Genomic DNA, 24,093 nt, shown 5'->3' on the forward strand with positions numbered 1-24,093 from the left:
CAGAAATAATAATTCCCCAGTTTTACAGTGAGAAAACTGAGGTTTGCAGAGGTTAAATGACCTGACTGAATTCACAGATATTTATAGTAAGTGGTAAAAAATGGGATTTGAACCCAAAGAATCTGACTTCAGAGCCCACACTCTTAATCATTGTGCTATACAATCACTTGATTTTCATATTATTTATAATTGAAGATTTTATCTCAAAAGGTGCTAGTAAGTAAAGAGCTTCTTAGAAACTCAGTTTTACTTTCTTTTTTATAGAGTAGTAATTTAACTTTAGATTTTATTTCTTATCAATTACTTTTTATTAGTTAAAGCTTTAAATAATCATCTTTTTTAGTAGAGATGGGGTTTCACCATGTTGGTTGGCCAGGCTGGTCTTGAACTCCTGACCTCAGGTGATCTGCCCACCTCGGCATGTGCCTGTAATCCCAGCTACTACTCGGGAGGCTGAGGCAGGAGAATTGCTTGAATCTGGGAGGCACAGGTTGCAATGAGCCAAGATAATGCCATTGCACTCCAGCCTCGGTGACAGAGGGAGATTCCATCTCAAAAAAAAAAAATCATCTTTTTCAGTGGTTCAAACTAACATTTTATTTATTTGGAAATATTTAAACCCTACTGCATGTTAAGTATCTCTTATTCGAAATGTTTAGGACCTGAAGGGTTACAGATTTTGGATTTTTTCTTTTCAGATTTTGGAATATTTGCATATATATAATGAGATATTTTGGGGATAAAACCCAAGTCTAAATGCAGAAGTTATTTGTGTTTTATATATGCCTTATACATATAGCCTGAAGATAATTTTACACAATATTTTTAATTTAACAATTATTAGTAATTTTATATAATTTTATAATTACTTTATAATTAATAATTTAAATAATTTTGTGCATGAAACAAAGTTCATGTACATTGAACCATCAGAAAGCAAAAGTATCACCATCTCAGCCACCCATGTGCAGTCTGTGGTTGTTTGGCATTACCATCATTCCCTACTTTGAATTTATATGCTACTGATAAGCAATCATTTTCTTACACTTATTCACATATAAGTACTTCGCTTTCAAAAAAAAAAAGACATACTGGCTGGGCGCAGTGGCTCCCGCCAGCACTTTGGGAGGCCAAGGGCGGGTGGATTGCTTGAGGTCAGGAGTTCAAGACCAGCCTGACCAACAGGGTGATATCCTGTCTCTACTAAAAATACAAAAAAAATTAGCTGGGCATGGTGGCACACACTTGTAGTCCCAGCTACTCAGGAGGCTGAGGCAGGAGAATTGCTAGAACCCAGGAGGTGGAGGTTTCAGTGAGTCTAGATCACGCCACTGCACTCCAGCCTGGGCTACAGAGCAAGACTCTGTCTCAAAAAAAAAAAAAAAGACATACCACTAGTACAGTGAAAAAATAGTATGTTCAGAGTAACTGAGCAGCACCGTTGCATCACCAGAATACGTATGTCAGCTGTTTAACAACAGCAACAACAAACAATGACAGGCTTTGTCTTCCCCTCTGAGGCTGTGTTTTGATTAAAAGATTACTTACACTGTATTTTTTTTTTAAGGTAAAAAGAAATATCAGAAGCAGTTGAGGGGCCAGGAAGTGGGTCTTCTAGGGATGAAGTGGCATTCTGCTAGATGGCTTTTTTTTTTTTTTTTGAGACAGGGTCTCACTCTGTCACCCAAGCTGGAGTGCAGCAGCACAATCATGGCTCACTGCAGCCTCAAACTCCCAGGCTCAGGGGATCCTCCCAACACAGCCTCTCAAGTAGCTGGGACTATAGGCATGTGCCACCTTTTTGTATTTTTTGTAGAGACAGGGTTTCGCCATGTTGCCCAGGCTGGTCTCAAACACCTGAGGTCAAGTGATCCGCCCACCTCACCCTGCCAAAGTGCTGGGATTACAAGCATGAGCCACTGTGCCCAGCCTGCTGGATGGCTTGTGTGTTGTATGCCTACATGTTTTTTTGTTTGTTTGTTTGCTTGTTTTTTTGAGACAGAGTCCCCCTTCATCACCCAGGCTGGTGCAATCTCGGTCACCGCAACCTCTGCTTTCCCGGTTCAGGTGATTTTTTGCTTCAGCCTCCCGAGTAGCTGGAACCACAGGCGCTTGCCACCATACCCGGATAATTTTTGTATTTTTAGTAGAGATGGGGTTTCACCATGTTGGCTAGGCTGGTCTCGAACTTCTGACCTCAAGTGATCAGCCCACCTTGGCCTCCCAAGGTGCTGGGATTACAGGCATGAGCCACAGCACCCAGAATTCTTTTCTTATGTTATTGGGGAAAATTTATTTATGTCAAGGTGATTTTATACTAATATATAATTTTTTACAGTGAGTCATTTAAAGAGTTTGGAAAACAGAGGGGGCAAGTATTACCCATGATCTTACCCAGAATGTGCTTTTAAATGATAATTTTTTCTTTAATTTGGAATCTTTTGAATCTTTCAAGTTGCCGTCATTTAATTCATCTCCACACTAATCTATAAGAAATAGACTGGTGAGAGAGACTTGATTTATTGAGTTTGCTAGGTCAATTGTGGTTTGATGAAAGCTCAGAATGAAGAATCTTACAGAACAGTATATGTTACAGAGTTTTTATCCAGTACAGTTCCTCATAAATTTTGATACTTTGTTATTCTTTGAATCATGTATGATTTAATGATCCAGGATAAATAGAACAACAGTAATCAAGAAGTGTTTTTATTAAACACTTTTACATGAAAGTAAGTAGATGGAAGAATTTTTTTGTTTGCCCTGATTCTGAATTTATGACTCATAGCCAGGAAAACTTTCTTTTCCATAAGTTGCCTCTTGGACCTGACCACCATCACTTCCCTATTGTTGCGTCACCAGCTGATAGGAGCAGTGCCTCCAGAAACTTTAGCAGTAGGGAACAGATAAACCTGGGTCTGTTACAGGCCTGTAATCCATTGTAAGCTTACAAACATTGTAAAAGAGGGGCAAAAAAACGAAGACCTGAAATAACTTTTTCCAAACTAATTAAATTGCTCATTGCCGTGGCCGGGCGCGGTGGCTCACACCTGTAATCCCAGCACTTTGGGAGGCTGAGATGGGTGGATCACGAGGTCAGGAGTTCAAGACGAGTCTGGCCAAGATGGTGAAACCCCGTCTCTACTAAAAATACAAAAATTAGCCAGGCGTGGTGGCAGGCGCCTGTAATCCCAGCTACTCGGGAGGCTGAGGCAGGAGAATCACTTAAACACCGGGGGTGGGCAGAGGTTGCAGTGAGCCCAGATCGTGACACTGCAGTTCAGCCTGCATGACAGAGTGAGACTATCTCAAAAATAAATAAATAAATAAATAAATAAATAAATAGCTCATTGCCTTAGGAAAGCCAATAATGCACTCAGCTTTTTAGGGATTATTACATGCAGCTTCGTTCATAGTTGGCTATACTAGGCAAATACTTTATTACCAAATAATTACATGGCGCTTAACATTTGAAAAAATATTTTTATAATTTTAATGTATTTGAGGAACCCTATGAACTAAGTAATCTGTATTCCCATTTTATGAAGAAACTGACTCAACATAGAGACAGGAAATATTCTTAGGCCACCCTATTAGATCTCTTTTTAAAGCCATTTACTTGTATTTATATAGAGCTTTATGGTTTATTATGTGCTTTGACCTACTTTGTAATTTGCCATTCACAACAGTTCAGTGAATTGGACAGGGTAGTTCATGAAACTGCATTTTACAAATGAATAAACAGAAGCTCAGAGAGTTCACCCAGCTAATACTAAATGGCAGTGCCTACACTGAAACCAAGGTTTTCTGAAACTTAGTGCAAAGTTCTTTCACCTACCCCATATTGATGTTCTGTCATTCAAAAAGCATTCCTCTGCTTTCCTCGGGTATGCCTTAATTATAATGAATGGAGAAGTGTCTAATGCAGAGTACGCTAGACAGCCCAAGGGCCTGAATACTTCCACAAACATGGATTGTGTGGCCTGCACACAGTTTATAAATTTGAATTAGTTGCAAATACTTTAAACATTGAGAACTTTTATATAAAAAGTAGGATATTTATCTTAAGAATTAGCAGACCTGGCAAAACAGCATGCTTTCTATGTGGCAACAGTGTCCTGACCTGAGTAGCAGCTGTGCCCTTTACCTATTCGTCACAATCCCTGCAACTCCGTATTGTCCCTGCTTCACTCATTTGTTATCTGCCTTTAATTCTTGTAGGCATTTGAGTTTGTGAACTCCTCTCTGGGTTATGTCACTTTGATTTATTTTTCTTTGTAGCAACCACTTCTGACTGTATAAAAATCACCAAAAATATAATATCTGTTCTAACAGATCCTGTTAATATACTGCCAAATATAGTTTTTCAAGTTTTTATGTTTTTACAGTTGCTAAATGGCACCATTACAAATGGTTAAGTTTTAGAGAATGCATGGTTGAAAAGTAATGTGTTATTATGTTGTTTTAACCTAATTCCTGAGAGTAAAGGATTTCATGGCATTTATGACTCCACTCTTGAATTAGTGTATTCAAATCTACATTCTATTTTATATTTCCTAAATTTTCTCCTCTATGACAACTTGTACTTAGTGCTTATCTTCATTCTGGATCCTATTATTATTATTATTATTATTATACCTTAAGTTCTGGGATATATGTGCAGAACATGCAGGTTTGTTACATAGGTATACATGTGCCATGGTGGTTTGCTGCACCCATCAACCTGTCATCTAGGTTTTAAACCCCGCATGCGTTAGATATTTGTCCTAATGCTCTCCCTCCCCTTGCCCCCAACTCCCTGACAGGCCCCAGTGTGTGATGTTCCCCTCCCTGTGTCCATGTGTTCTCATTGTTCAACTCCCACTTATGAGTGAGAATATGTGGTATTTGGTTATCTGTTCCTGTGTTAGTTTGCTAAGAATGATGGTTTCCAGCTTCATCCATGTCCCTACAAAGGACATGAACTCATTCTTTTTTATGGCTGCATAGTATTCCATGGTGTATATGTGCCACATTTTCTTTATCCAGTCTGTCATTGATGGGCATTTGGGTTGGTTCCAAGGCTTTGCTATTGTGAATAGTGCTGCAGTAAACATACATGTGCAAGTGTCTTTATAGTAGAATGATTTATATTCTTTTGGGTATTGGATCCTATTCTTTAAAAGTGCATCTGTGCTCATGTATTCTTTCCCTCCTATTCAAGGGATGAACTATCTGTGCTCCTCACAGAGGCCAACTCCTCCACCAGATCCTTCTTATTCCAGCTCTTACTTATTCTGGCAATGCTACCCCTTCTCTCCTCTATAATCAGTTTTCTTTCTCTAGTGGATCATCCATTAGCATAAAAATATACCATCTTCTTTTTAAAAAAGGTTTCTTCTTGGTACCCTCAGTTCGTTCTTCTGTTGAACCCATTTAATCATCTCCACAACTTTTACCTCCACCACCCCACCACGGCTGCCCTTATCTTCTTTTGTATTACTAGTCCAGTAGTCCTATTGCCTTACTCAGACTGTCAGCAGCAATTGACATAGCCCATCTCTCACTCCCCTTTGAAACACTATTCATTTGGAGTTCAGGGATCATACTTTCCCAGTTTTCCCCTTCGTCTGTGGACTCTTCTCAGCCTACACCTCTCCATTAATGATCTCATCCACAGTGTGATGGCTTTAAATATCATTTACGTAATATATGCTGATGGTTTTGAAATTTATATCTCCATACATCTCCCCTGAACTCCATAATGGTATTTCCATCTTACAAGCAATATAGCATAGGAATCAAGGGCCCAGCCTTTGGGGCCAGATTACTTGCACTTACTAGCTTTGTGATTAATGCCTACTTCATGTGATTGTTGTGAAGATTAGATGAATAAATATGAGTAAAGAGCACCAAATGGCCTGTTTTGGTAGATAGGTGTCACTATCATCATTATTAAACTTTTTCTCTTCGATATCTGCTAGTCACCTCACACTTTAATATGTCACAAATCAAATTCCCTCAAGGAGAGGAGGATCTTTCTCTCCTAGTCTTTCCCAGTCTCAGTATACAGCATCTCTGTCCCTATGCTTTAGCCAAACCCTGGATTTGACCTTGACTTCTCTTTTTCTTATACCCTACATCCACTCCATCAACAGTTCCTGTCTGCTTCAGCCTTCAAGAACCTAATGAATTCTCACTATCTCCACTACTCCTACCCTGGTCCACGCCAGCATCTCCTCTTATCTGAACCATTGCAGTAGCATACTACTACCCCTGCTTTCATTATTGTCCTCCTGCCATCCCCTCTTGAGAGATCAGCCTGAGTGATCTTTTTAAGACAGAGGCCCGGCCAGGCGCAGCGGCTCACGCCTGTAATCCCAGCGCTTTGGGAGGCCGAGGCGGGCGGATCACGAGGTCAGGAGATGGAGACCATCCTGGCTAACACGGTGAAACCCCGTCTCTACTAAAAATATGAAAAAATTAGCCGGGTGTGGTGGCAGGTGCCTGTAGTCCCAGCTACTCAGGAGGCTGAGGCAGGAGAATGGCGTGAACCCGGGAGGCGGAGCTTGCAGTGCTTGCCACTGTGCTCCAGCCTGGGCAATAGAGCAAGACTCCATCTCAAAAAAAAAAAAAAGACAAGAGGCCCGATTATGTAGCTTCACTGTCCCATGTCCTCCAGTAGCTTCCTGACCTACTCTGGGTAAAAGCCAAAGTCTTTTAGGCCTTGTAGGCCATTGCATATGAATCCCCTGTCTTTTTCCTCTTTTATCTCCTCGTAGCCTTCCTCTTGCTCCCTCTGTTCCAGCCACACTAGCCTCCTCGATATTCCTTAAACACACCAGGTATGCTTTCACCTCAGGGCCTTTGTACTTGCTGTAACCTCTAGTCTGGAGTCTGGAACACACATCATCCAGATATATGTGTGCCTCACTTCCTCATCTCTTTCCCTTCACTCAAAAGCCCCACTCTCAGGCATTTACTGACAACTTTTTAAAAAATCCAAACACCACTCTCACCCAGACACACACACTCCCTATTTCCCTTCCTAGCTTTTTTTTTTTTTTTTTTTTTTTTTTTAAGATGGAGTCTCGCTCTGTCGCCCAGGCTGGAGTGCAGTGGCGCGATCTCGGCTCACTGCAAGCTCCGCCTGCCAGGTTCACGCCATTCTCCGGCCTCAGCCTCCCGAGTAGCTGGGACTACAGGCGCCCACCACCATGCCCGGCTAATTTTTTGTATTTTCAGTACAGACAGGGTTTCACTGTGTTAGCCAGGATGGTCTCAATCACCTGACCTCGTGATCCGCCTACCTCGGCCTCCCAAAGTGCTGGGATTACAGGGGTGAGCCACCGCGCCCGGCCCCTAGCTTCATTTTTATCTGATAGGGCTTATCACTGTGTGTCATACCATATATTTTACTTATTTGTTTATCTCTTCCTCACTGAAATGTAAGCTCTGTGAGGACAGTGATCTCCACCTGTTTTGTTTACTGCTGAATCTTCAGTACCTAGAATAATTTGTGGTCCGTAGTAGCTGCTCCAAAATATTTGAATTAATGAATAGAGGAATGAATGAGAAATGTACTGCTCAAGTTCACCCTGTTGTGGGAGGAATCAGATAGGTAAAGACATGGTTACCAAATTGTGTGACCATAACAGGTGCTCCAGGAGCAAAAAGGAAGAGTGAATGTGAAAGGTTGTAATGAAGGCTTCTAGGAGGAGACGACACCTAAGGCTGAGCCTAAAAACTATGAATTCCAGTTAAACTAACTTAGAAGAGAAAGAGATTTCAGACAGAAGGAACAGCACTATCAGGGACATTGGGATGAGAGAAAACATGTTCCACACTCATTCATTCATTCATTCATTCAACCTAGAGGTGTTGAGAAGGAAACAAGATGAGACCCAGATTTCATTCATGGATGACCAAGGGGATGGTGGAATCACTCACTGTGAGAAGGGATAAATTTGGTTTTGGACAGGTTGAATTTGAGATGCCTGTAGAATTTTCATTTCAGCTACTATATACCTTTGAAATAGGAACTTAATATTGGAATAATCCCTAGGTCTCCCCTCCCCCAACTGAAGTGATTTGGCAAACTAGAAGAGCTAAATTGCCTCCCCAAAATCTCTCCTTTACTGTGTAGTTCATGACATGCTCCATCCTTGTTTTTTTCCTAAAAGCCTTTAAGTGCCCCTCTCATTTAAGAAAGTACAGGAATAATGAACCTTAGTGTCTGAGACTAAAAGTTACTGTACTCTTTCTGAGCACAGTACAATCTCAAATCCTGAAGAAAGCTGTGTTTCTGTCCTTTTCACTGCTTTGTTCTTTGGGGTATATTCACTGAATTTTGGAATTATAAGACAAAATTTATTGATTACACCATTCTGTTCAGAAATTCAAATATTATATACTTCAAGGCTTTTCTCTTCTGATTTAAAAAACAATGAAGCTGGGTTTCCTCTGAAAAAAAGTCTCTTGTTTATTACAAGGCACACTATCATGGTTCCCTGGTTTATATATCACCATTACTCTGTAATGCCTGCCTCTGTGTAGATGTGACAGAAAGACTGACCAGTGATTCTTTACACATTGGGTACCTTTGAAGACCTCTTTGGTTTGTAGCTGAAGGAACTTTGCACAGGAGAATTGCAAATCACTGTTGTTCTGAGATTGACTTGCTCTGTCCTAATTGGTCTGTTTGCTGCTGTTGCTTCTTAACATTTCAAAGCTATGCAAAATGATGTTTCCATGTGTCTTTATAGCATTTCTTCACTTCAGCTTACATTAGAACATCTGCTTAACCCGTTTGCTCTTACCTAGCATATGCTCGCAGAGCTGTCTTGCCTCCAAATGTCATTTTTATTTTTGTTAATTAATGGCATGCTCTTATTGGTGATCTTGGGAATCATAGAATTTTAGAGTTGGACAGCACCTTAAAATAGGTAGGATATAAATATATTTGTCAGAAAAAAAAAGAAAATTAATTCAGGGACATAGTTCCAACAGGTCTAATATTTTGAATCATGTTTCCAAGAATATTCAATTAATTACTTTATAGAGATTATGATTATATCAGATGTCGCAAACTATGGCCCACTACTGTATTTGTTTTTGTAAATAACATTTTATTGAAACAAAGTCATGCCCATTTGTGTACATATTGTTATGGCTGCTTTTGTGCAATGATAGAGTTGAGTAGTTGCAATAGAGATCATATGTCCTGCAAAGCCTAAAATATTTTGTTATCTGGCCCTTCACAAAAAACGTTTGGTAATCCCTAATTTCAATAATTTAAAAACTCATTTATGCCAGGCATGGTAGCTCACACCTGTAATCCCAGCATTTTGGGAGGCTGAGGTGGGCGGATCACCTGAGGTCAGGAGTTCAAGAGAAGCCTGGCCAACATGGTGAAACCCCTTCTCTATTAAAAATACAAAAATTAGCCATAGCTGGGCGTGGTGGCAGGCACCTGTAATCCCAGCCATTCAGGAGGCTGAGGCAGGAGAATTGCTTGAACCCAGGAGGTGGAGGTTGCAGTGAGCCAAGATCGCACCACTGCACTCCAAGCATGGGCAACAGAGCAAGACTGTGTCTCAAAAAACCAAAACAAAACTCATTCCTCCAACTCCAACTCATTTCTCCCAAGGATAACATCAGTTATACTGATGAAATAAAAGAGCAATGTAAGAATCTTTCCACCTACCATGTATATCACCAACTTGTCATTTTCATCCATCCTTTTTCAATTTAGTTTTAAAAAGTGGTTTCAGCTGGGCATAGTGGCTCACATCTGTAATCCTAATACTTTGGGAGGCTAAGGTGGGAGGATCACTTGAAGCCAGAACTTGAGATCAGCCTGGGCAGCATAGCAAGACCCCATCCCTATAAAAATAAAAAAGTAGCCAGGTGTGGTGGTACTTACTTGTGGTCTCCCAGCTACTCGGGAGGCTGAGGTGGGTGGATGACTTGAGCCCAGGAGTTTGAGGCTGCAGTGAGCTGTGATCACACCACTGCACTCCAGCCTGGGTGTCAGAATAAGACCCTGTCTCTAACAAAAAAGAAAGAAACAGTGGTTTCTACTTAAACAAAAAACAAGCAAAAAAAAGTCTGGAGATAGGTAGATAGCAATTGGTTATTTCAGTTGCCTTTTACTGTGTGTAGCTTTTATATTTAGGAGAAAGTCATCTTACAGTGTACTGAGCTTGTTACTATTTCTGTGCCATTTTTCCAACCATTTTGTGTTCCTTCACCAGTTTTTTTCCTGTAAGATTACCTGTGCATTTCTCTTCTGGTACAAGTTTTCTGATTTAGTAATTTGTAATAGATCCACTATGTGTTACTATTTTCTCCAATGTCAGAACCTGCTTAGTTGCTATATTGGTTTATATCTACCCATAATAAAAGGTTTTAGGCCGGGCGCAGTGGCTCACGCTTGTAATCCCAGCACTTTGGGAGGCCGAGGCGGGCGGATCACAAGGTCAGGAGATCGAGACCACGGTGAAACCCCGTCTCTACTAAAAATACAAAAAATTAGCCGGGCGTGGTGGCGGGCGCCTGTAGCCCCAGCTACTCGGAGAGGCTGAGGCAGGAGAATGGCGTGAACCCGGGAGGCGGAGCTTGCAGTGAGCCAAGATTGCGCCATTGCACTCCAGCCTGGGTGACAGAGCGAGACTCCGTCTCAAAAAAAAAAAAAAAAAAGGTTTTAAAGAAGATGATAATTTTAAAATACCAAGCTGGATATCCATAGTGTAGAGTAATTACTTGAGAAAGTTGTTTTTCACTTTTGGTTAGCTTGATCCTTCTGCTCAGATTTCACCAATTTAAATTCCAAGTTACTAAAGTTCTGTCCATGTTAGATCGGTTTTCTTTGGGGGAAAAAAAAAAAGGATTTTTGTCTTTATTGTGAAACTTTTTCATGATACTCACATTTGTCAGTGTGAATTCTACCTGTAACTGTGAAATTATTATTAAAGTAGAAAGTGTTGGAGCAGCGATGATAAAATAATTCTGAATGTCTGAACATCTGTGTTGCCACGTCCACGTTTTTATTAGTTCCTGAAGCATGTTTGTTTGTTTTTTTTGAGATGGAGTCTCGCTCTGTCGCCCAGACTGGAGTGCAGTAGTGCGATCTTGGCTCACTGCAACCTCTGCCTCCTGGGTTCAAGCAATTCTTCTGCCACAGCCTCCAGAGTAGGTGGGACTACAGGCGCATGCCACCACGCCCGGCTGATTTTTGTGTTTTTAGTAGAGACGGGGTTTCACCATGTTGGCCAGGATGGTCTCAAACTCCTGACCTCAGGTGATCCACTGGCCCTGGCCTCCCAAAGTGCTGGGATTACAGGCGTGAGCCACTGTGCCTGGCCAGCATGTTGTCTTTTTAAAGAGGTGTTTGTGCCACTGAGATGTATGTAAATTCTTTTTTCTTTCTTTCTTTCTTTCTTTCTTTTTTTTTTTTTTTTTTTTGTGATGGAGTCTCACTCTGTTGCCCAGGCTGGAGTGCAATGGTGCGATCTCAGCTCACTGCAACCTCCACCTCCCGGGTTCAAGCGAGTCTCCTGCCTCAGCCCACTGAGTAGCTGGGGGTTACAGGCACCGCTACCACACCCGCCTAATTTTTGTATTTTTAGTAGAGACGGGGTTTCTCCATATTGGTGAGGTTGGTCTCGAACTCCTGACCTCAGGTGATTCACCCTCCTCGGCTTCCTCCCAAAGTGCTGGGATTATAGGTGTGAGCCACTGCGCCCGGCCTATATGTAAATTCTACATTTCATACTTAATGTAGTTTGTCTTTTTTCAGTCCTTTGATTAGTTAACTGTGGCCTGATCGCCTAGGGTACTGGTTTCAAGTAGACAGTTTTAGGGCAGACAGTCTTCTCTCAGTCACGTTTATCTTCTTTTCTTAAAAGTGCTCAGAAATCTTAGTTGATATGGTCAGAATGAAAGACTCAAGTTTACAAATAATATGGAAGTATTGGCCAGGCGCAGTGGCTCAAACCTGTAATCCCAGCACTTTGAGAGGCCAAGATGGGCAGATCACCTGAGGTCAGGAGTTCGAGACCAGCCTGGCCAACATGGCGAAACGCCATCTCTACCAAAAAAAAAAAATACAAAAAAATTAGCTGGGTGTGGGGCTGTGCACCCACAATCCCAGCTGCTCGGGAAGCTGAGGCGTGAGAATCACTTGAGCCCAGGAGACAGGGGTTGCAGTGAGCCTGAATTGCTCCACTGCACTCCAGCCTGGGCGACAGAGTAAGACTCGTCTCAAAAAAAAAGAAATATGGAAGTATTGCAACTACAGAATTTGTGAGAGGAAGCCTGGGCTTAATTTCAGCTACAGGCATCTCTAATCATTAATCTTTCAGTACCTGACTGAAGTAACTATAATGTGGCAAACTATAATGATGTACAAGAACCGACACCCAAAAAGTATGAACAAATACAAGAATTCATATTATGTTTTCTTCCCCTCTTTAGAGAGATCAGAGGCCATGAACTATGACAAATATGATTCCTTACTGATACATTAGTACAATACTATAAAATTATTAAGGCCTATCTCAAAAAGCACATTTTATTTTTATTTTTATTTTTTATTTTTGAGATGGAGTCTTGCTCTGTCACCCAGGCAGGAGTGCAGTGGCGTGATCTCAGCCCACTGCAACCTCTGCCTCCCAGGTTCAAGCAATTCTCCTGCCTCAGCCTCCTGAGTGGCTGGAATTACAGGCACATGCCACCACACCTGGCTAATTTTTGTATTTTTAGTAGATACGGGGTTTCACCATGTTGGCCAGGCTGGTTTCGAACTCCTGGCTTCAAGCAATCCACCTGCCCTGGCCTCCCAAAGTGTTGGGATTACAGACATGAGACACCACACCCGGCCACACATGTTTTTATAACCATATAATTGGGCCGTGTGTGGTGATTTACACCTGTAATCCCAGCACTTTGGGAGGCTGAAGCAGGAGGATCACTTGAGTCTAGGAGTTCAAGGCTGCAGTGAATTATGATTATGTCACTGTGCTCCAGCCTAGGCAGCAGGGCAAGACCCTATCTCTACAAAAAATTGTTTAAAAATTAGCTGGGTATGGTAGTGCACGCCTGTACTCCCAGCTACTGGGGAGGCTGAAGTGGGAGAATTACTGGAGCCCAGGAGTTCAAGGCTGCAGTGAGCTGTCCTGTGCCACTTGCATGGCAGCCTAGGCAACAAGGCAAGACCCTGTCTCCAAACAAACAAGCATATAATTGTGCCAAGAAAATGTTATATTTCCCTGAATATTGTAAGGAGACTAACTGGAGAAGAGTCCCATTCTAAATTGACCTTTTATTTTTCCCTTCTTCAGTCTTCCAACCTTGAAGTAGTCCTATCTGTTGCCTCAGATACTGAACACTGCAGGCTACAATTATACAATGCAAATGTAAATATCTTAGGATTGTCAGTGCCATTTGGCAATGTTGTATATCACTGGTCAGCTGTCTCCTGTTTCCTACAACAGGTATTTTGCATATTTTTTCTTTCAACAAGCATTTCTTGAACTGCTACTCTGTTCCAGGTGTTGTTCAAGTTCCAGGGATACAGCAGTGAACGATAGATGGAAGAAACCTTGCCCTCATGGAGCTTACCTTCCAGCAAAATACTAAATGTTACGTGAGGGTTGGTTAAATATGAGCAGTTACTGTTGTTGGTGAATGACTCTTCTACCAATTTGCCTGGAACAGCCCTATTATAACACCCATTTATCAGTTTTAATAGTCTTTTTTTTTTTATACTTTAAGTTCTAGAACAATGAGAACACCCAGACACAGGAAGGGGGACATGACACACCGGGGCCTGTTGTGGGGTGGGGGGAGGGGGCAGGGATAGCATTAGGAGATATACCTAAGGTAAATGACGAGTCATCTCTTTCATTTTCAAAGGGTTCCCAGTTTGTAGGGTAAATTATATGACCATCCTCATTATAAACCTTTTGTATACATTAATTTGTTTAATCCTCACAGTAACCCTATGAGGTATATGAGATTATTAACATCATTATACAGGCATAGAAAGTGAAGCATAGAGAAGTTAAATTAACCTGCCTTTGATCATACTAGGAGTAACTTGCAGAACCAGAATTCAAATCCAAACAACAGCTTGGTTCCTAGTCACTATACTAGACTGCCTCCATACTACTGTTCTGAATCTTTACTGTTTTACTCTGCCTGTCATCTTTCCTCTCCCCAGCAAAGTAAAGCAGATAAAGTAAAACCATAAATTCACAGATGAATTTATGGTTCTCCAGAGTGAATTTCCTCCACTTGCTACTCCCTCCTTTACAAATCTGTTTTCATCTCTACTCAGCCTCACTTTATCCCTCCATTTCATAGGAATAGACATCTCTCCTCCTGTCTAAAACTTGTATTCTAGCCCCATCTCACCCTGCATTTTGTTGGACTTTGTCCTCTAAATTACTCTTCTCTTTTTCTTGGGCCTTCCATTTCCATTGTTCCACTGGCTTTTCCCATTCAGCACATGAAGAGGATGTCATTGTTGAAAATGTGTATCACTCTGGGGACCACCACCTTTTCAGCAGGAAATGTGCCTAGCAGCTCTTGGTCAAAGCACTGTTGCTATAAGCTATCTCTGGGATGCCTCTAGGCCCCCTTCTCTCTACACACCTCTGGGAAAAGATCACGCTGTATTAACTCTCGAGGAGTTTCCTCACCAATAAACGGACAACCTCAACTGCCAAAAAAAAAAGAAAATGTGTATCACTCTTTTAAGAATTCTGCTTTACTATTGAGAGAGGTTTTTAAAAGTTTATTAATAATGATGATAAATGGCTACTAATTGTTACCCTATTTAAATTCCAGGTACTGTATATAATCTCTAATCCTTTTAACAAACTACAAATATTTTACAGATGAAGAGATGGAAGTTCAGTGGGCTACATAACTTTCTTAGCTTATGAATAGTAGCACTGAATTCAGTCTCATATTTGTCTTAATCCAAAGCCCATTCTATTTCAAGTATAACATGCTAGTTTATCACAATTCTTATAGACTTCCCTTGATCCTCTGCCTGTGTCTTATTGCCCTACAGCTCTCCTTTTTATAGAAAAGCTTTGTAAAAAAAAGTATTTAATACTTGTAGACTCTTCTTGCCTTTCATTTACTTCTCGACCCATTGTAGTCTAACTTCTACTTCTGTATCACGATGCTCCAAAGAAACAGAACCGCTAGGAGGTTATATATATATATATATGACATATATATACATATTATCTGTTTTAAGAATTCACTCATGTGATTGTAGGGGCTGGCAGGCTGGCAAGTCTGATACCCGTAAAGCAGGCCAACGGGCTGGAAACTCAGGCAGGGTTTCTTCTCCAGGAAACCTCAGTTTTTGCTCTTGAGGCCTTCAACTGACTGGATGAAGCATACCCATATTACCAAGGCTAATTTCCTTTACCTAAATTCAATTTATTGTAATAATATTTACAGAGTAGCTTCTAATTGCCCATAGAATCAAGATCAAAGTCCTTATCAGGAATAGAAGGCCTTCCGTGATTAGGCCTTTCCTACTCTCTCTCCCATTACGCCTCTCCCATTGCCAAGTCTACTTACCAAGCCATATTGAAATATTTATAGAGCCCCAGACTTGCCATGTTGTTTGCTTCCATGTCCTGTACTGCTGTTTCTTCTGCCTGGCATGTCCAGTACCTCTGTTACTTCCCTGTCTCCCTACCCCTACCTAAGCATCAAGAAAAATTATTCCAGCACCCAGTTCAGTCTTCTCCTTTGTATAACCTTCCCCAATTCCACAAAGAGATTTGATTATACCTTTTTTCTGACATCATTGTACCTTGTTCTCAGCTCTACTGTAGCATTTGCCTACGGTATTCTTTATTTTTTGTCTGATTGTTGCTTTTCAGTAACCTTCCAGGTGTTTCCACTGGCTGGCATATTATAGGCACTCATCAAATGTATGGTGTTGGTGGAGATGATGAGGCCGAGTGGATCACAGGTTATTTAAGTAAGGCCATGTCCTCATATCAAGTTTTCCTGGGCTTGGATCACATACAGAGGAGAATGGTAGACAGTTCTAAAAGTCTCCCTTGTCCCTTCTAGAGGCTGCTGCGCCAACCTTAGCACCAGATTCCTTTTGATCTATACTTTTCATGATAATCTGATACCTATTCTCAGCCTTCATATTGCTTTTGTTTTATTTTGCTGTATCCTTGAGGCAGTTAAAAAGAAAGGACACTGTTAAATTACTATTACATTCCATCACAGGAGGAATTATGCATCAGCTTGTTCTCATATGATTCTCATGTGCCAAAAAGTACTTTCTGAGCCAGTAAAAAGAAAATTATTTTTTCAGTAGTTTTTAAATCTTCCTGTGTCCCCAAAATGTCTCCATGCATTTAATGTCAAATTAAAAACCAAGCCAAGGCTGGGTATAGTGGTGCACACTTGTAGTCCTGGCTACACGTGAGGCTGGGACAAGAGGATCACTTGAGCCCAGGAGTTCAAGGCTGTAATGCTCTATGATCATACCTGTGAATAGCTACTGCACTCCAGCCTAGGCAACATAGTGACACCTTGTCTCTAAAATTATTAGAGGCTGGGCACAGTGGCTCACAACTGTAATCCCAGCACTTTGGGAGGCTGAGGCAGGTGGATCACTTGAGGTCAGGAGTTCCAGACCAGCCTGGCCAACATGGTGAAACTCCTTCTCTACTAGAAATACAAAAATTAGCGGGGCATGGTGGCAGGCGCCTGTAATCCCAGCTAGTCAGGAGGCTTAGGCAGGAGAATCACTTGAACCTGGGAGGGGGAGGTTGCAGTGAGCCAATGTCGCATCACTGCTCTCCAGCCTAGGCGACAGAGTGAGACTCTGTCTCAAGAAAAAAAAAAAAAAATTATTAGGAAAAGTGTCTGTGTTAACTCTGAGAGAACAAATAATGGCTTTTTAAAGATTGTTAATAGAATAATGAAGACTCATTGTGTTTTTAATGTGAAAATTTTAGGTGACCAAGGGTCCTGCTATAACATACTGGGGGTCATAGCATAGTTAGAATGGTCAACATCTCAATTTAGACATGTTACTCTCTGCCCTAAATACACCTGTAGACGCTACTTGTGGTGTAACTCCTTATGTATTTAATGATTATCGACTCTTGGTTTTCTTGGTTGATTTTTTTAAATGGGTGAAGAATCTAGTTATGAATTCTTTGCCCTTTATGGAATGTGATATCTTGGTTTTTATTCCATCTGTTACTTCCCTTTTACTTAATTTTATCTTATTGTTTTGCATTGTGTTTCTAAAATAATGGCCTTGGCTTGTTTTTTCCTGAATGTTTCTGGTTTGAGTATCTGGTTTCAGGCACCACTCCTGAACTTGGACTCCATCTGTACTTGTGACTTTTGGAAGGCAGAAGTCAGTGTTTTCTGTGGAAGATGACTTTTTTTAATATTATATATGTGTATCTCCCCCTCCCCTTTTTGGTTTCTCTTAAAAGACTGGAAAGAAAGCAGTTAAAGCAGTTCTGTGGGTCTCAGCAGATGGACTCAGAGTTGTGGACGAAAAAACTAAGGTAAGATTCTTTATTTTTATTTTGATTTATTTTATTTTATGTGGAGATGGAGTTTCACTCTTGTCACCCAGGCTGGAGTGCAATGGCACGAACTCAGCTCACTGCAACCTCCGTCTCTCGGGTTCAAGCAACTCTCCTGCCTCAGCCTCCTGAGTAGCTGGGATTACAAGGGTGTGCTACCACGCCTGGCTAATTTTTTTTTTTTTTTTTTTTTTTGAGACGGAGTTTCGCTGTTGTTGCTCTGGCTGGAGTGCAATGGCACCATCTCGGCCCACTGCAACCTCCACCTCCCAGGTTCAAGCGATTCTCCTGCCTCAGCCTCCCTAGTAGCTGGGATTACGGGCATGTGCCACCATGCCCAGCTAATTTTGTATTTTTAGTAGAGATGGGGATTCTCCATTTTGGTCAGGCTGGTCTCGATTTCCCGACCTCAGGTGATCCACTCGCCTCGGCCTCCCGAAGTGCTGGGATTACAGGTGTGAGCCACTGCGCCCAGCCTCACCTGGCTAATTTTTGTACTATTAGTAGAGACAGGGTTTCACCGTATTGGCCAGGCTGATCTCGAACTCCTGACCTCGGGTGATCTACCGGCGGCCTCCCAAAGTGCTGGGATTACAGGAGTGAGCCACTGCACCTGGCCTAAGGTAAGATTCTTATAAGCTTAAATAGGACTGCTCATATGTTTTTTAAAATCTCTAATGATCAAATATAATACCCTTAAGCTGTTGAAGGGTATTATATTGTTGAAGCTTTATCCTTCCACTTAGTCCAAAGTACAATCTTCTGAGAGACTATTTAACGTTCAGGAAACCACTTTAGTTACTCATTTACTTTATAAGAAATAGTATTCTCTCAACATTTTGTTCTACATGACATAGCATGTCTAAGGTACTAAGCATTAGCATTTAGTGTTAAGATCTGAGTTCTTTTTTTTTTTTTTTTTGAGATGGAGTTTCACTCTTGTTGCCCAGGCTGGAGTGCAGTGGCACGATCCCAGCTCACTGCAACCTCCACCTCCTGGGTTCAAACGATTCTCCTGCCTCAGCCTCCCAAGTAGCTGATTACAAACACGGACCACCATGCCCTGCTAATTTTTGTATTTTTGGTACAGACGAGGTTTCACCATGTTGGTCAGGCTGGTCTTGAACTTCCGACCTCAAGTGATCTGCCCGCCGTGGCCTCCCAAAGTGCTGGGATTACAGGCATGAGCCACCGCTCGTGGCCTATTTTTGTTCTTATATATTTTTTTAAAAGTTTTCACTGTCACAAATTTGATATAATAGATGACAGACTATCCTTTTACCATATTTTAAAATTAAAAAAAGATGGACTCCACATCTGAAATTTCTTCTTGCTCTGAAGAAAACACTATTTTAAGAAAATGATATTTGAACTAATTAACCTGGCTTTTGACTCAAAACTCGATTTAAGTGACATCTTAAGGACTAGTAAATGGCTCTTTGGTTAACATTTACTTAGAATCCAAATAATATCTCAAATCATAGGTACCATTTTGCATTTGAAAGACAGTGATCCTAAATGCCTAAATAAGAATAGACACACAGCTCTACCCCTAGAAAGCATAAGGTGTTATGTAAGTACATTTAATTATTAATTAAAATTTCCTAGAATACCTAAAGTCAGGAAAAAATTTAACAAGAAGATAATTAAAAAAAAAAAATTCAAATGCCACTGAAAGGGGAGAAAGTCTGGCAGGTAAAAAGCAGTTTTGGTAGGCAACTTGCCTGGTAAATTTCAAGTGATTTAATATAGCTGCATTTTAGTTATTTGACCCTACATTGCATACTTTTTTTTAAGTTCAAGAGAAGCAATAGTCTTCACTTTTAGTACATTACTGTTGGAAACAGTGATCATTTTAATTATATTTTGGAACTTGTGTAGGTTTCATTAGTGTTTGGATAAAATTTGTTATACTTGAAAGCTATGTATTTAATTGTTTTATACAATAGTTGGAAAGTGATATTGCCCCTTTGTGGCTTCTTACACCACTGGCATTCATTAGTTTAGTTTTTTCCACACTGAATAGTAGTAATTAGTAGTCATTGGTGGCTTGTCACCATTGGGACCATCTTCCCACCTTGTATTTCGCTATAAGCAGGAATTAATACCATGTTGGGATCAGTATTTGTGATAACACCATGCCATGATCTGCACAAATTTTTGTGGAACAGAAGCTTAACCTTTGAGCAAGAAGCTCTGTCAGATTGCCTTGATATCCCACTTCTCAACTCATGTCTATCTTGATTCTGATAGTGTTCCTACCTTTTTTTTTTTGAGACAGTGTCTCATACTGTCACCCAGGCTGGAATACAGTGGCACAGACATAGCTCACTGCAGCCTCAGCCTCCTAGGCTCAAGGGATCCTGCAACCTCAGCCTCTCAAGTAGCTGGGACTGCAGGCACACACCACTACAGCCCAGATAATTTTTTTTTTTTTTAGGGATGGGGTCTCACTATGTTGCCCAGGCTAGTTTTGAACCCCTGGGCTCAAGCAGTCCTCCCACCTTGGCACCCCAAAGTGCTGGGTTTACAGGTGTGAGCCACTGCACTTGGCCTAGTGTTCCTACTTGAGTATAGTAACTCTTAGTTTCTTAGAAAAAGAGATAAATGAATGGCCACGCGCAGTGGCTCACGCCTGTAATCCCAGCACCTTGGGAGGCCGAGGCAGGTGGATCACGAGGTCAGGAGATCGAGACCATCCTGGCTAACATGGTAAAACCCCGTCTCAACTAAAAATACAAAAAATTAGCTGGGCATGGTGGCGGGAGCCTGTAGTCCCAGCTACTCGGGAGGCTGAGGCAGGAGAATGGCGTGAACCCGGGAGGCTGAGCTTGCAGTGAGCTGAGGTCGCACCACTGCACTCCAGCCTGGGCAACAGAGCAAGACTCTGTATCAAAAAAAAAAAGAAAAAGAGATAAATGAATTGCAAATGGCAATGTAATTGAACTAGTAGATGGAAATGTGAATGGAAATGAAGTTTATATTACAAAGAAAAAAATTAGAAAAACAAGTTTTAAAATGACTCTTCAGTGTGTTTCACTTCCAGCAATAGCTAAATAGAGCTTCTGTTGGACTGACCCTCTAGCAAACAACTGTAAATTCTAAACAAAATAACTCAATTATTCTAAGGCACTAGAAAATAACTCAAAGCAGATAGATTCTAGAGAGAAGCTGACACTTAGAAGAAGGAAATTGTATTGGGTGATTTCCCATTTCACAGCTTCTAGCCTAAGGATAGGCCCTAGTCTGTACCATATAGGGTAGCTCTAACTTCAGTGAGAAACACTTAGTCTTTTGGTCTTAAAAAACAAAAGACAGAATTTTTTTTTTTTTTTGAGATGGAGTCTGCCTCTGTTGCCCAGGCTGGATCTCAGCTCACTGCAACCTCCACCTCCCGGGTTCAAGCAATTCTCCTGCCTCAGCCTCCCAAGTAGCTGGGATTACAGGCATCCGCCACCACACCCAGCGAATTTTTGTATTTTTAGTAGAGACAGAGTTTCACCATGTTGGCCAGGCTGGTCTTGAACTCCTGACCTCAAGTGATCCACCCGCCTCAGCCTCCTAAAGTGCAGAAAACAGAATTTGAGGCAGCAATAGCCACTAGAAGGTAAAAAGAGAGGCTGGGCATGGTGGCTCACACCTGTAATCCCAGCACTTTGGGAGGCCAAGGCGGGTGGATCACTTGAGGCCAGTAGTTTGAGACCAGCCTAGCCAACATGCTGAGACCCTGTCTCTCCTAAAAATTTAAAAAATTCACTGGGCATGGTGGTGTGTGCCTATGGTTACAGCTACTTGGGAGGCTGAGGCATGAAAGTCACTTGAACCTGGGAGGCAGAGGTTGCAGTAAGCTGGGATTGCGTCATTGCACTCCAGCAGCCTGGCGACAGAGCAAGACTGTCTCAAAAAAAAAGAAAGTAAAAAGAGAATCCTGGAAATGAGTAAGCCAAAAAGGAGTAGTCCCAAATTCTGTTCATAAATTCTGCCCAAATCTCTGACCCTTTAGCCATGTAGATTCAAGGCAGACTCCAAATAGCCCAACTAAGGATATAAAAACTGATATTTGGTTACCTACGTATGGTGACATGCACCTGTAGTCCTAGCTACCCGGGAGGCTGAGGTGGGAGGATCGCTTGAGCCCAGGAGTTGTGGTTACAGTGAGCAGTGATTGCGCCACAGCAATCCAGCCTAGATGACGGAGCAAGACAGTCTCAAAAAAAGAACAAAAACACCCTGATGTCTGAGGTGCTGTTCGAAAGAGTTTTCCATTTGAGTATAATCAAATTAGCTACCTGATAAAACTGAAAACATAACACTTCCAAGGAATGTAACAGAATCCAGACTCTCCACATACAACATTCACAATGTCTACAATGCAGTTACTCAGCATACAACAAAACAGATAAGTCTGACTTATTCTCATCAAAATAACAATCAATAAAGACCCAACTTCAAGATGACTCAGATGTTGGAATCAGCAGACAGATTTTAAATACCCTCCTTCACTATTTGACCAAGAAATAAATGTCTCTTGTATTTGAGTCATTGTATTGTTTTGTATTTATAGCATCACCACAACTGGTACAGAAAATGGTACATTGAAGTAGAGTGCTACCTTAACAGAAATGAAAATAGTGTATAGCAGGCATTATAACTGTACTCAGTGACAGAAAGGAAGTATGTTCATATTGAATGAAGAGATAGAAATCTTGACAGAGAATAGAAACTATGAAAAAGAAACAAATGGCTGGGCGCAGTGGCTCATGCCTGTAATCCCAGCACTTTGGGAGGCCAAGGCAGGTGGATCATGAGGTCAGGAGATTGAGACCATCCTGGCTAACACAGTGAAACCTGTCTCTACTGAAAATACAAAAAATTAGCCGGGCGTGGTGGCACATGCCTGTAGTCCCAGCTGCTTGGGAGGCTGAGGCAGGAGAATTGCTTGAACCCGGGAGGCAGAGGTTGCAGTGAGCCAAGATCGCGCCACTGCACTCCAGCCTGGGTGACGAGCGAGACTGTCCAAAAAAAAAGAAAAGAAAAAGAAACAAATGGAAATTCTATACCTGAAAAATACAATATCTGAAGTAACTTCACTGGATAGGGTATATATAATGTAAAAAAGCAAGGTGCAGAACTGTGCGTGTATGTGTGTAGTGTTCATTGTGTAACGAAGGTAGCATAAACATGACTATTATATGTATTTGTTTATATTTGGAAATCAACCCAAAGGATTTTTTTTTACCCAAAGGATTAAAGATACTGATTTACATATATTGTTGAATGTGGAATCTACCATAAAACAGATGTAAAACTAGAATCAACAAGCATATGCTTTAGAACATGTAGATGAGAGAGGTATCTGGGCAAAGTGCCTCTTAGGATGTCTGCTGAGTCCAATTCTCAGTATTTAAACTGCTGGACACAGATCTAGCTATTCCATAGCCTAGTTGTATCAGACGTATGGATTGTGCATCATGAAATGAACATCCTGTGTTCTGAGAAGCTCAGATAACCTCATAAGTCTTCTCTTTCTTTGTGTGTCCTATTTTCTAGGACCTCATAGTTGACCAGACGATAGAGAAAGTTTCTTTCTGTGCCCCAGATAGGAACTTTGATAGAGCCTTTTCTTACATATGTCGTGATGGCACCACTCGTCGCTGGATCTGTCACTGCTTCATGGCTGTCAAGGACACAGTGAGTCCAACAGATATGTGTTTCATGATGAGTATTCTCAGTTAGCTGGGCTTTTTCTGGATTTGCTCAGCCAAGCAGTTTCTACTACATTTTTAACAAGTATGTGCTGCTACAGCTGCTCTTGGAAGTGCCTAAACTAGCCTACTTTCAGCTCCTTTTATTCAAATAGTTCACACTGTTGGTGTAACCCCAGGAGTTGCAACTCACTGAACAAAATGATTGGCTGAAACCAAAGATCATTAAAGGAAGGTAAAAATGGTCTGGTGATAGTGGCTGCTAAACTTTATTTGAAACTTTTTATTATTGGAAGTATTTTCAGGTTTCTTAAATGTATTTGTTTGCTAACACATATGAGGATGGTATTAAAAATATATTTGCAAAGAGACTACTACAAATGAAAGAAGTTGGCTGGGCCTAATGGCTCACCCCTATAATTCCAGCACTTTGGCCAGGGTGGGAGGATCACTTGAGACCACAAGTTGGAAACCAACCTGGGTTACATGGCAAGACCTCATCTTTACAAAGTTAAAGAAAAAATTAGCCAGGCATGGTGGCACATGCATGTAGTCCTAGCTACATTCTACATGCCTTGGGAGGCTGAGGTGAGCAGAACACTTGAGCGTAGGTGTTGGAGGCTGCAGGGAGTCATCGTGCCATTATACTCCAGCCTGGGTGACAGAGTGAGACCTTGTTTCCAAAAAAAAAAAAACTGAGTTGGAGTATACTTTCAACTGTTATAAAAACAGAAATACCGGCCAGGCACGGTGGCTCACACCTGTAATCCCAGCACTTTAGGAGGCCGAGGCAGGCAGATCACGAGGTCAGG

At 41.4% G+C, this 24,093-nt stretch overlaps 1 protein-coding gene across 15 annotated transcripts in view; it reads left to right on the forward strand.

Annotated features, from left to right (window-relative positions):
- NUMB (NUMB endocytic adaptor protein) overlaps positions 1 to 24,093 on the forward strand; it is a 202,294-nt gene that overhangs the window by 163,019 nt on the left and 15,182 nt on the right. For all 15 annotated transcript variants that reach the window (XM_032134911.2, XM_032134917.2, XM_032134912.2 and 12 more), the window contains 2 exons: positions 17,481 to 17,555; positions 23,127 to 23,267. In XM_032134911.2, the coding sequence (XP_031990802.1) occupies positions 17,481 to 17,555; positions 23,127 to 23,267 (216 nt within the window). The remainder of the gene's footprint in view (positions 1 to 17,480; positions 17,556 to 23,126; positions 23,268 to 24,093) is intronic.

The sequence above is a fragment of the Hylobates moloch genome, unplaced genomic scaffold, assembly GCF_009828535.3.
Source record: "Hylobates moloch isolate HMO894 unplaced genomic scaffold, HMol_V3 SCAFFOLD_16, whole genome shotgun sequence".
Classification (NCBI taxonomy): domain Eukaryota; kingdom Metazoa; phylum Chordata; class Mammalia; order Primates; family Hylobatidae; genus Hylobates; species Hylobates moloch.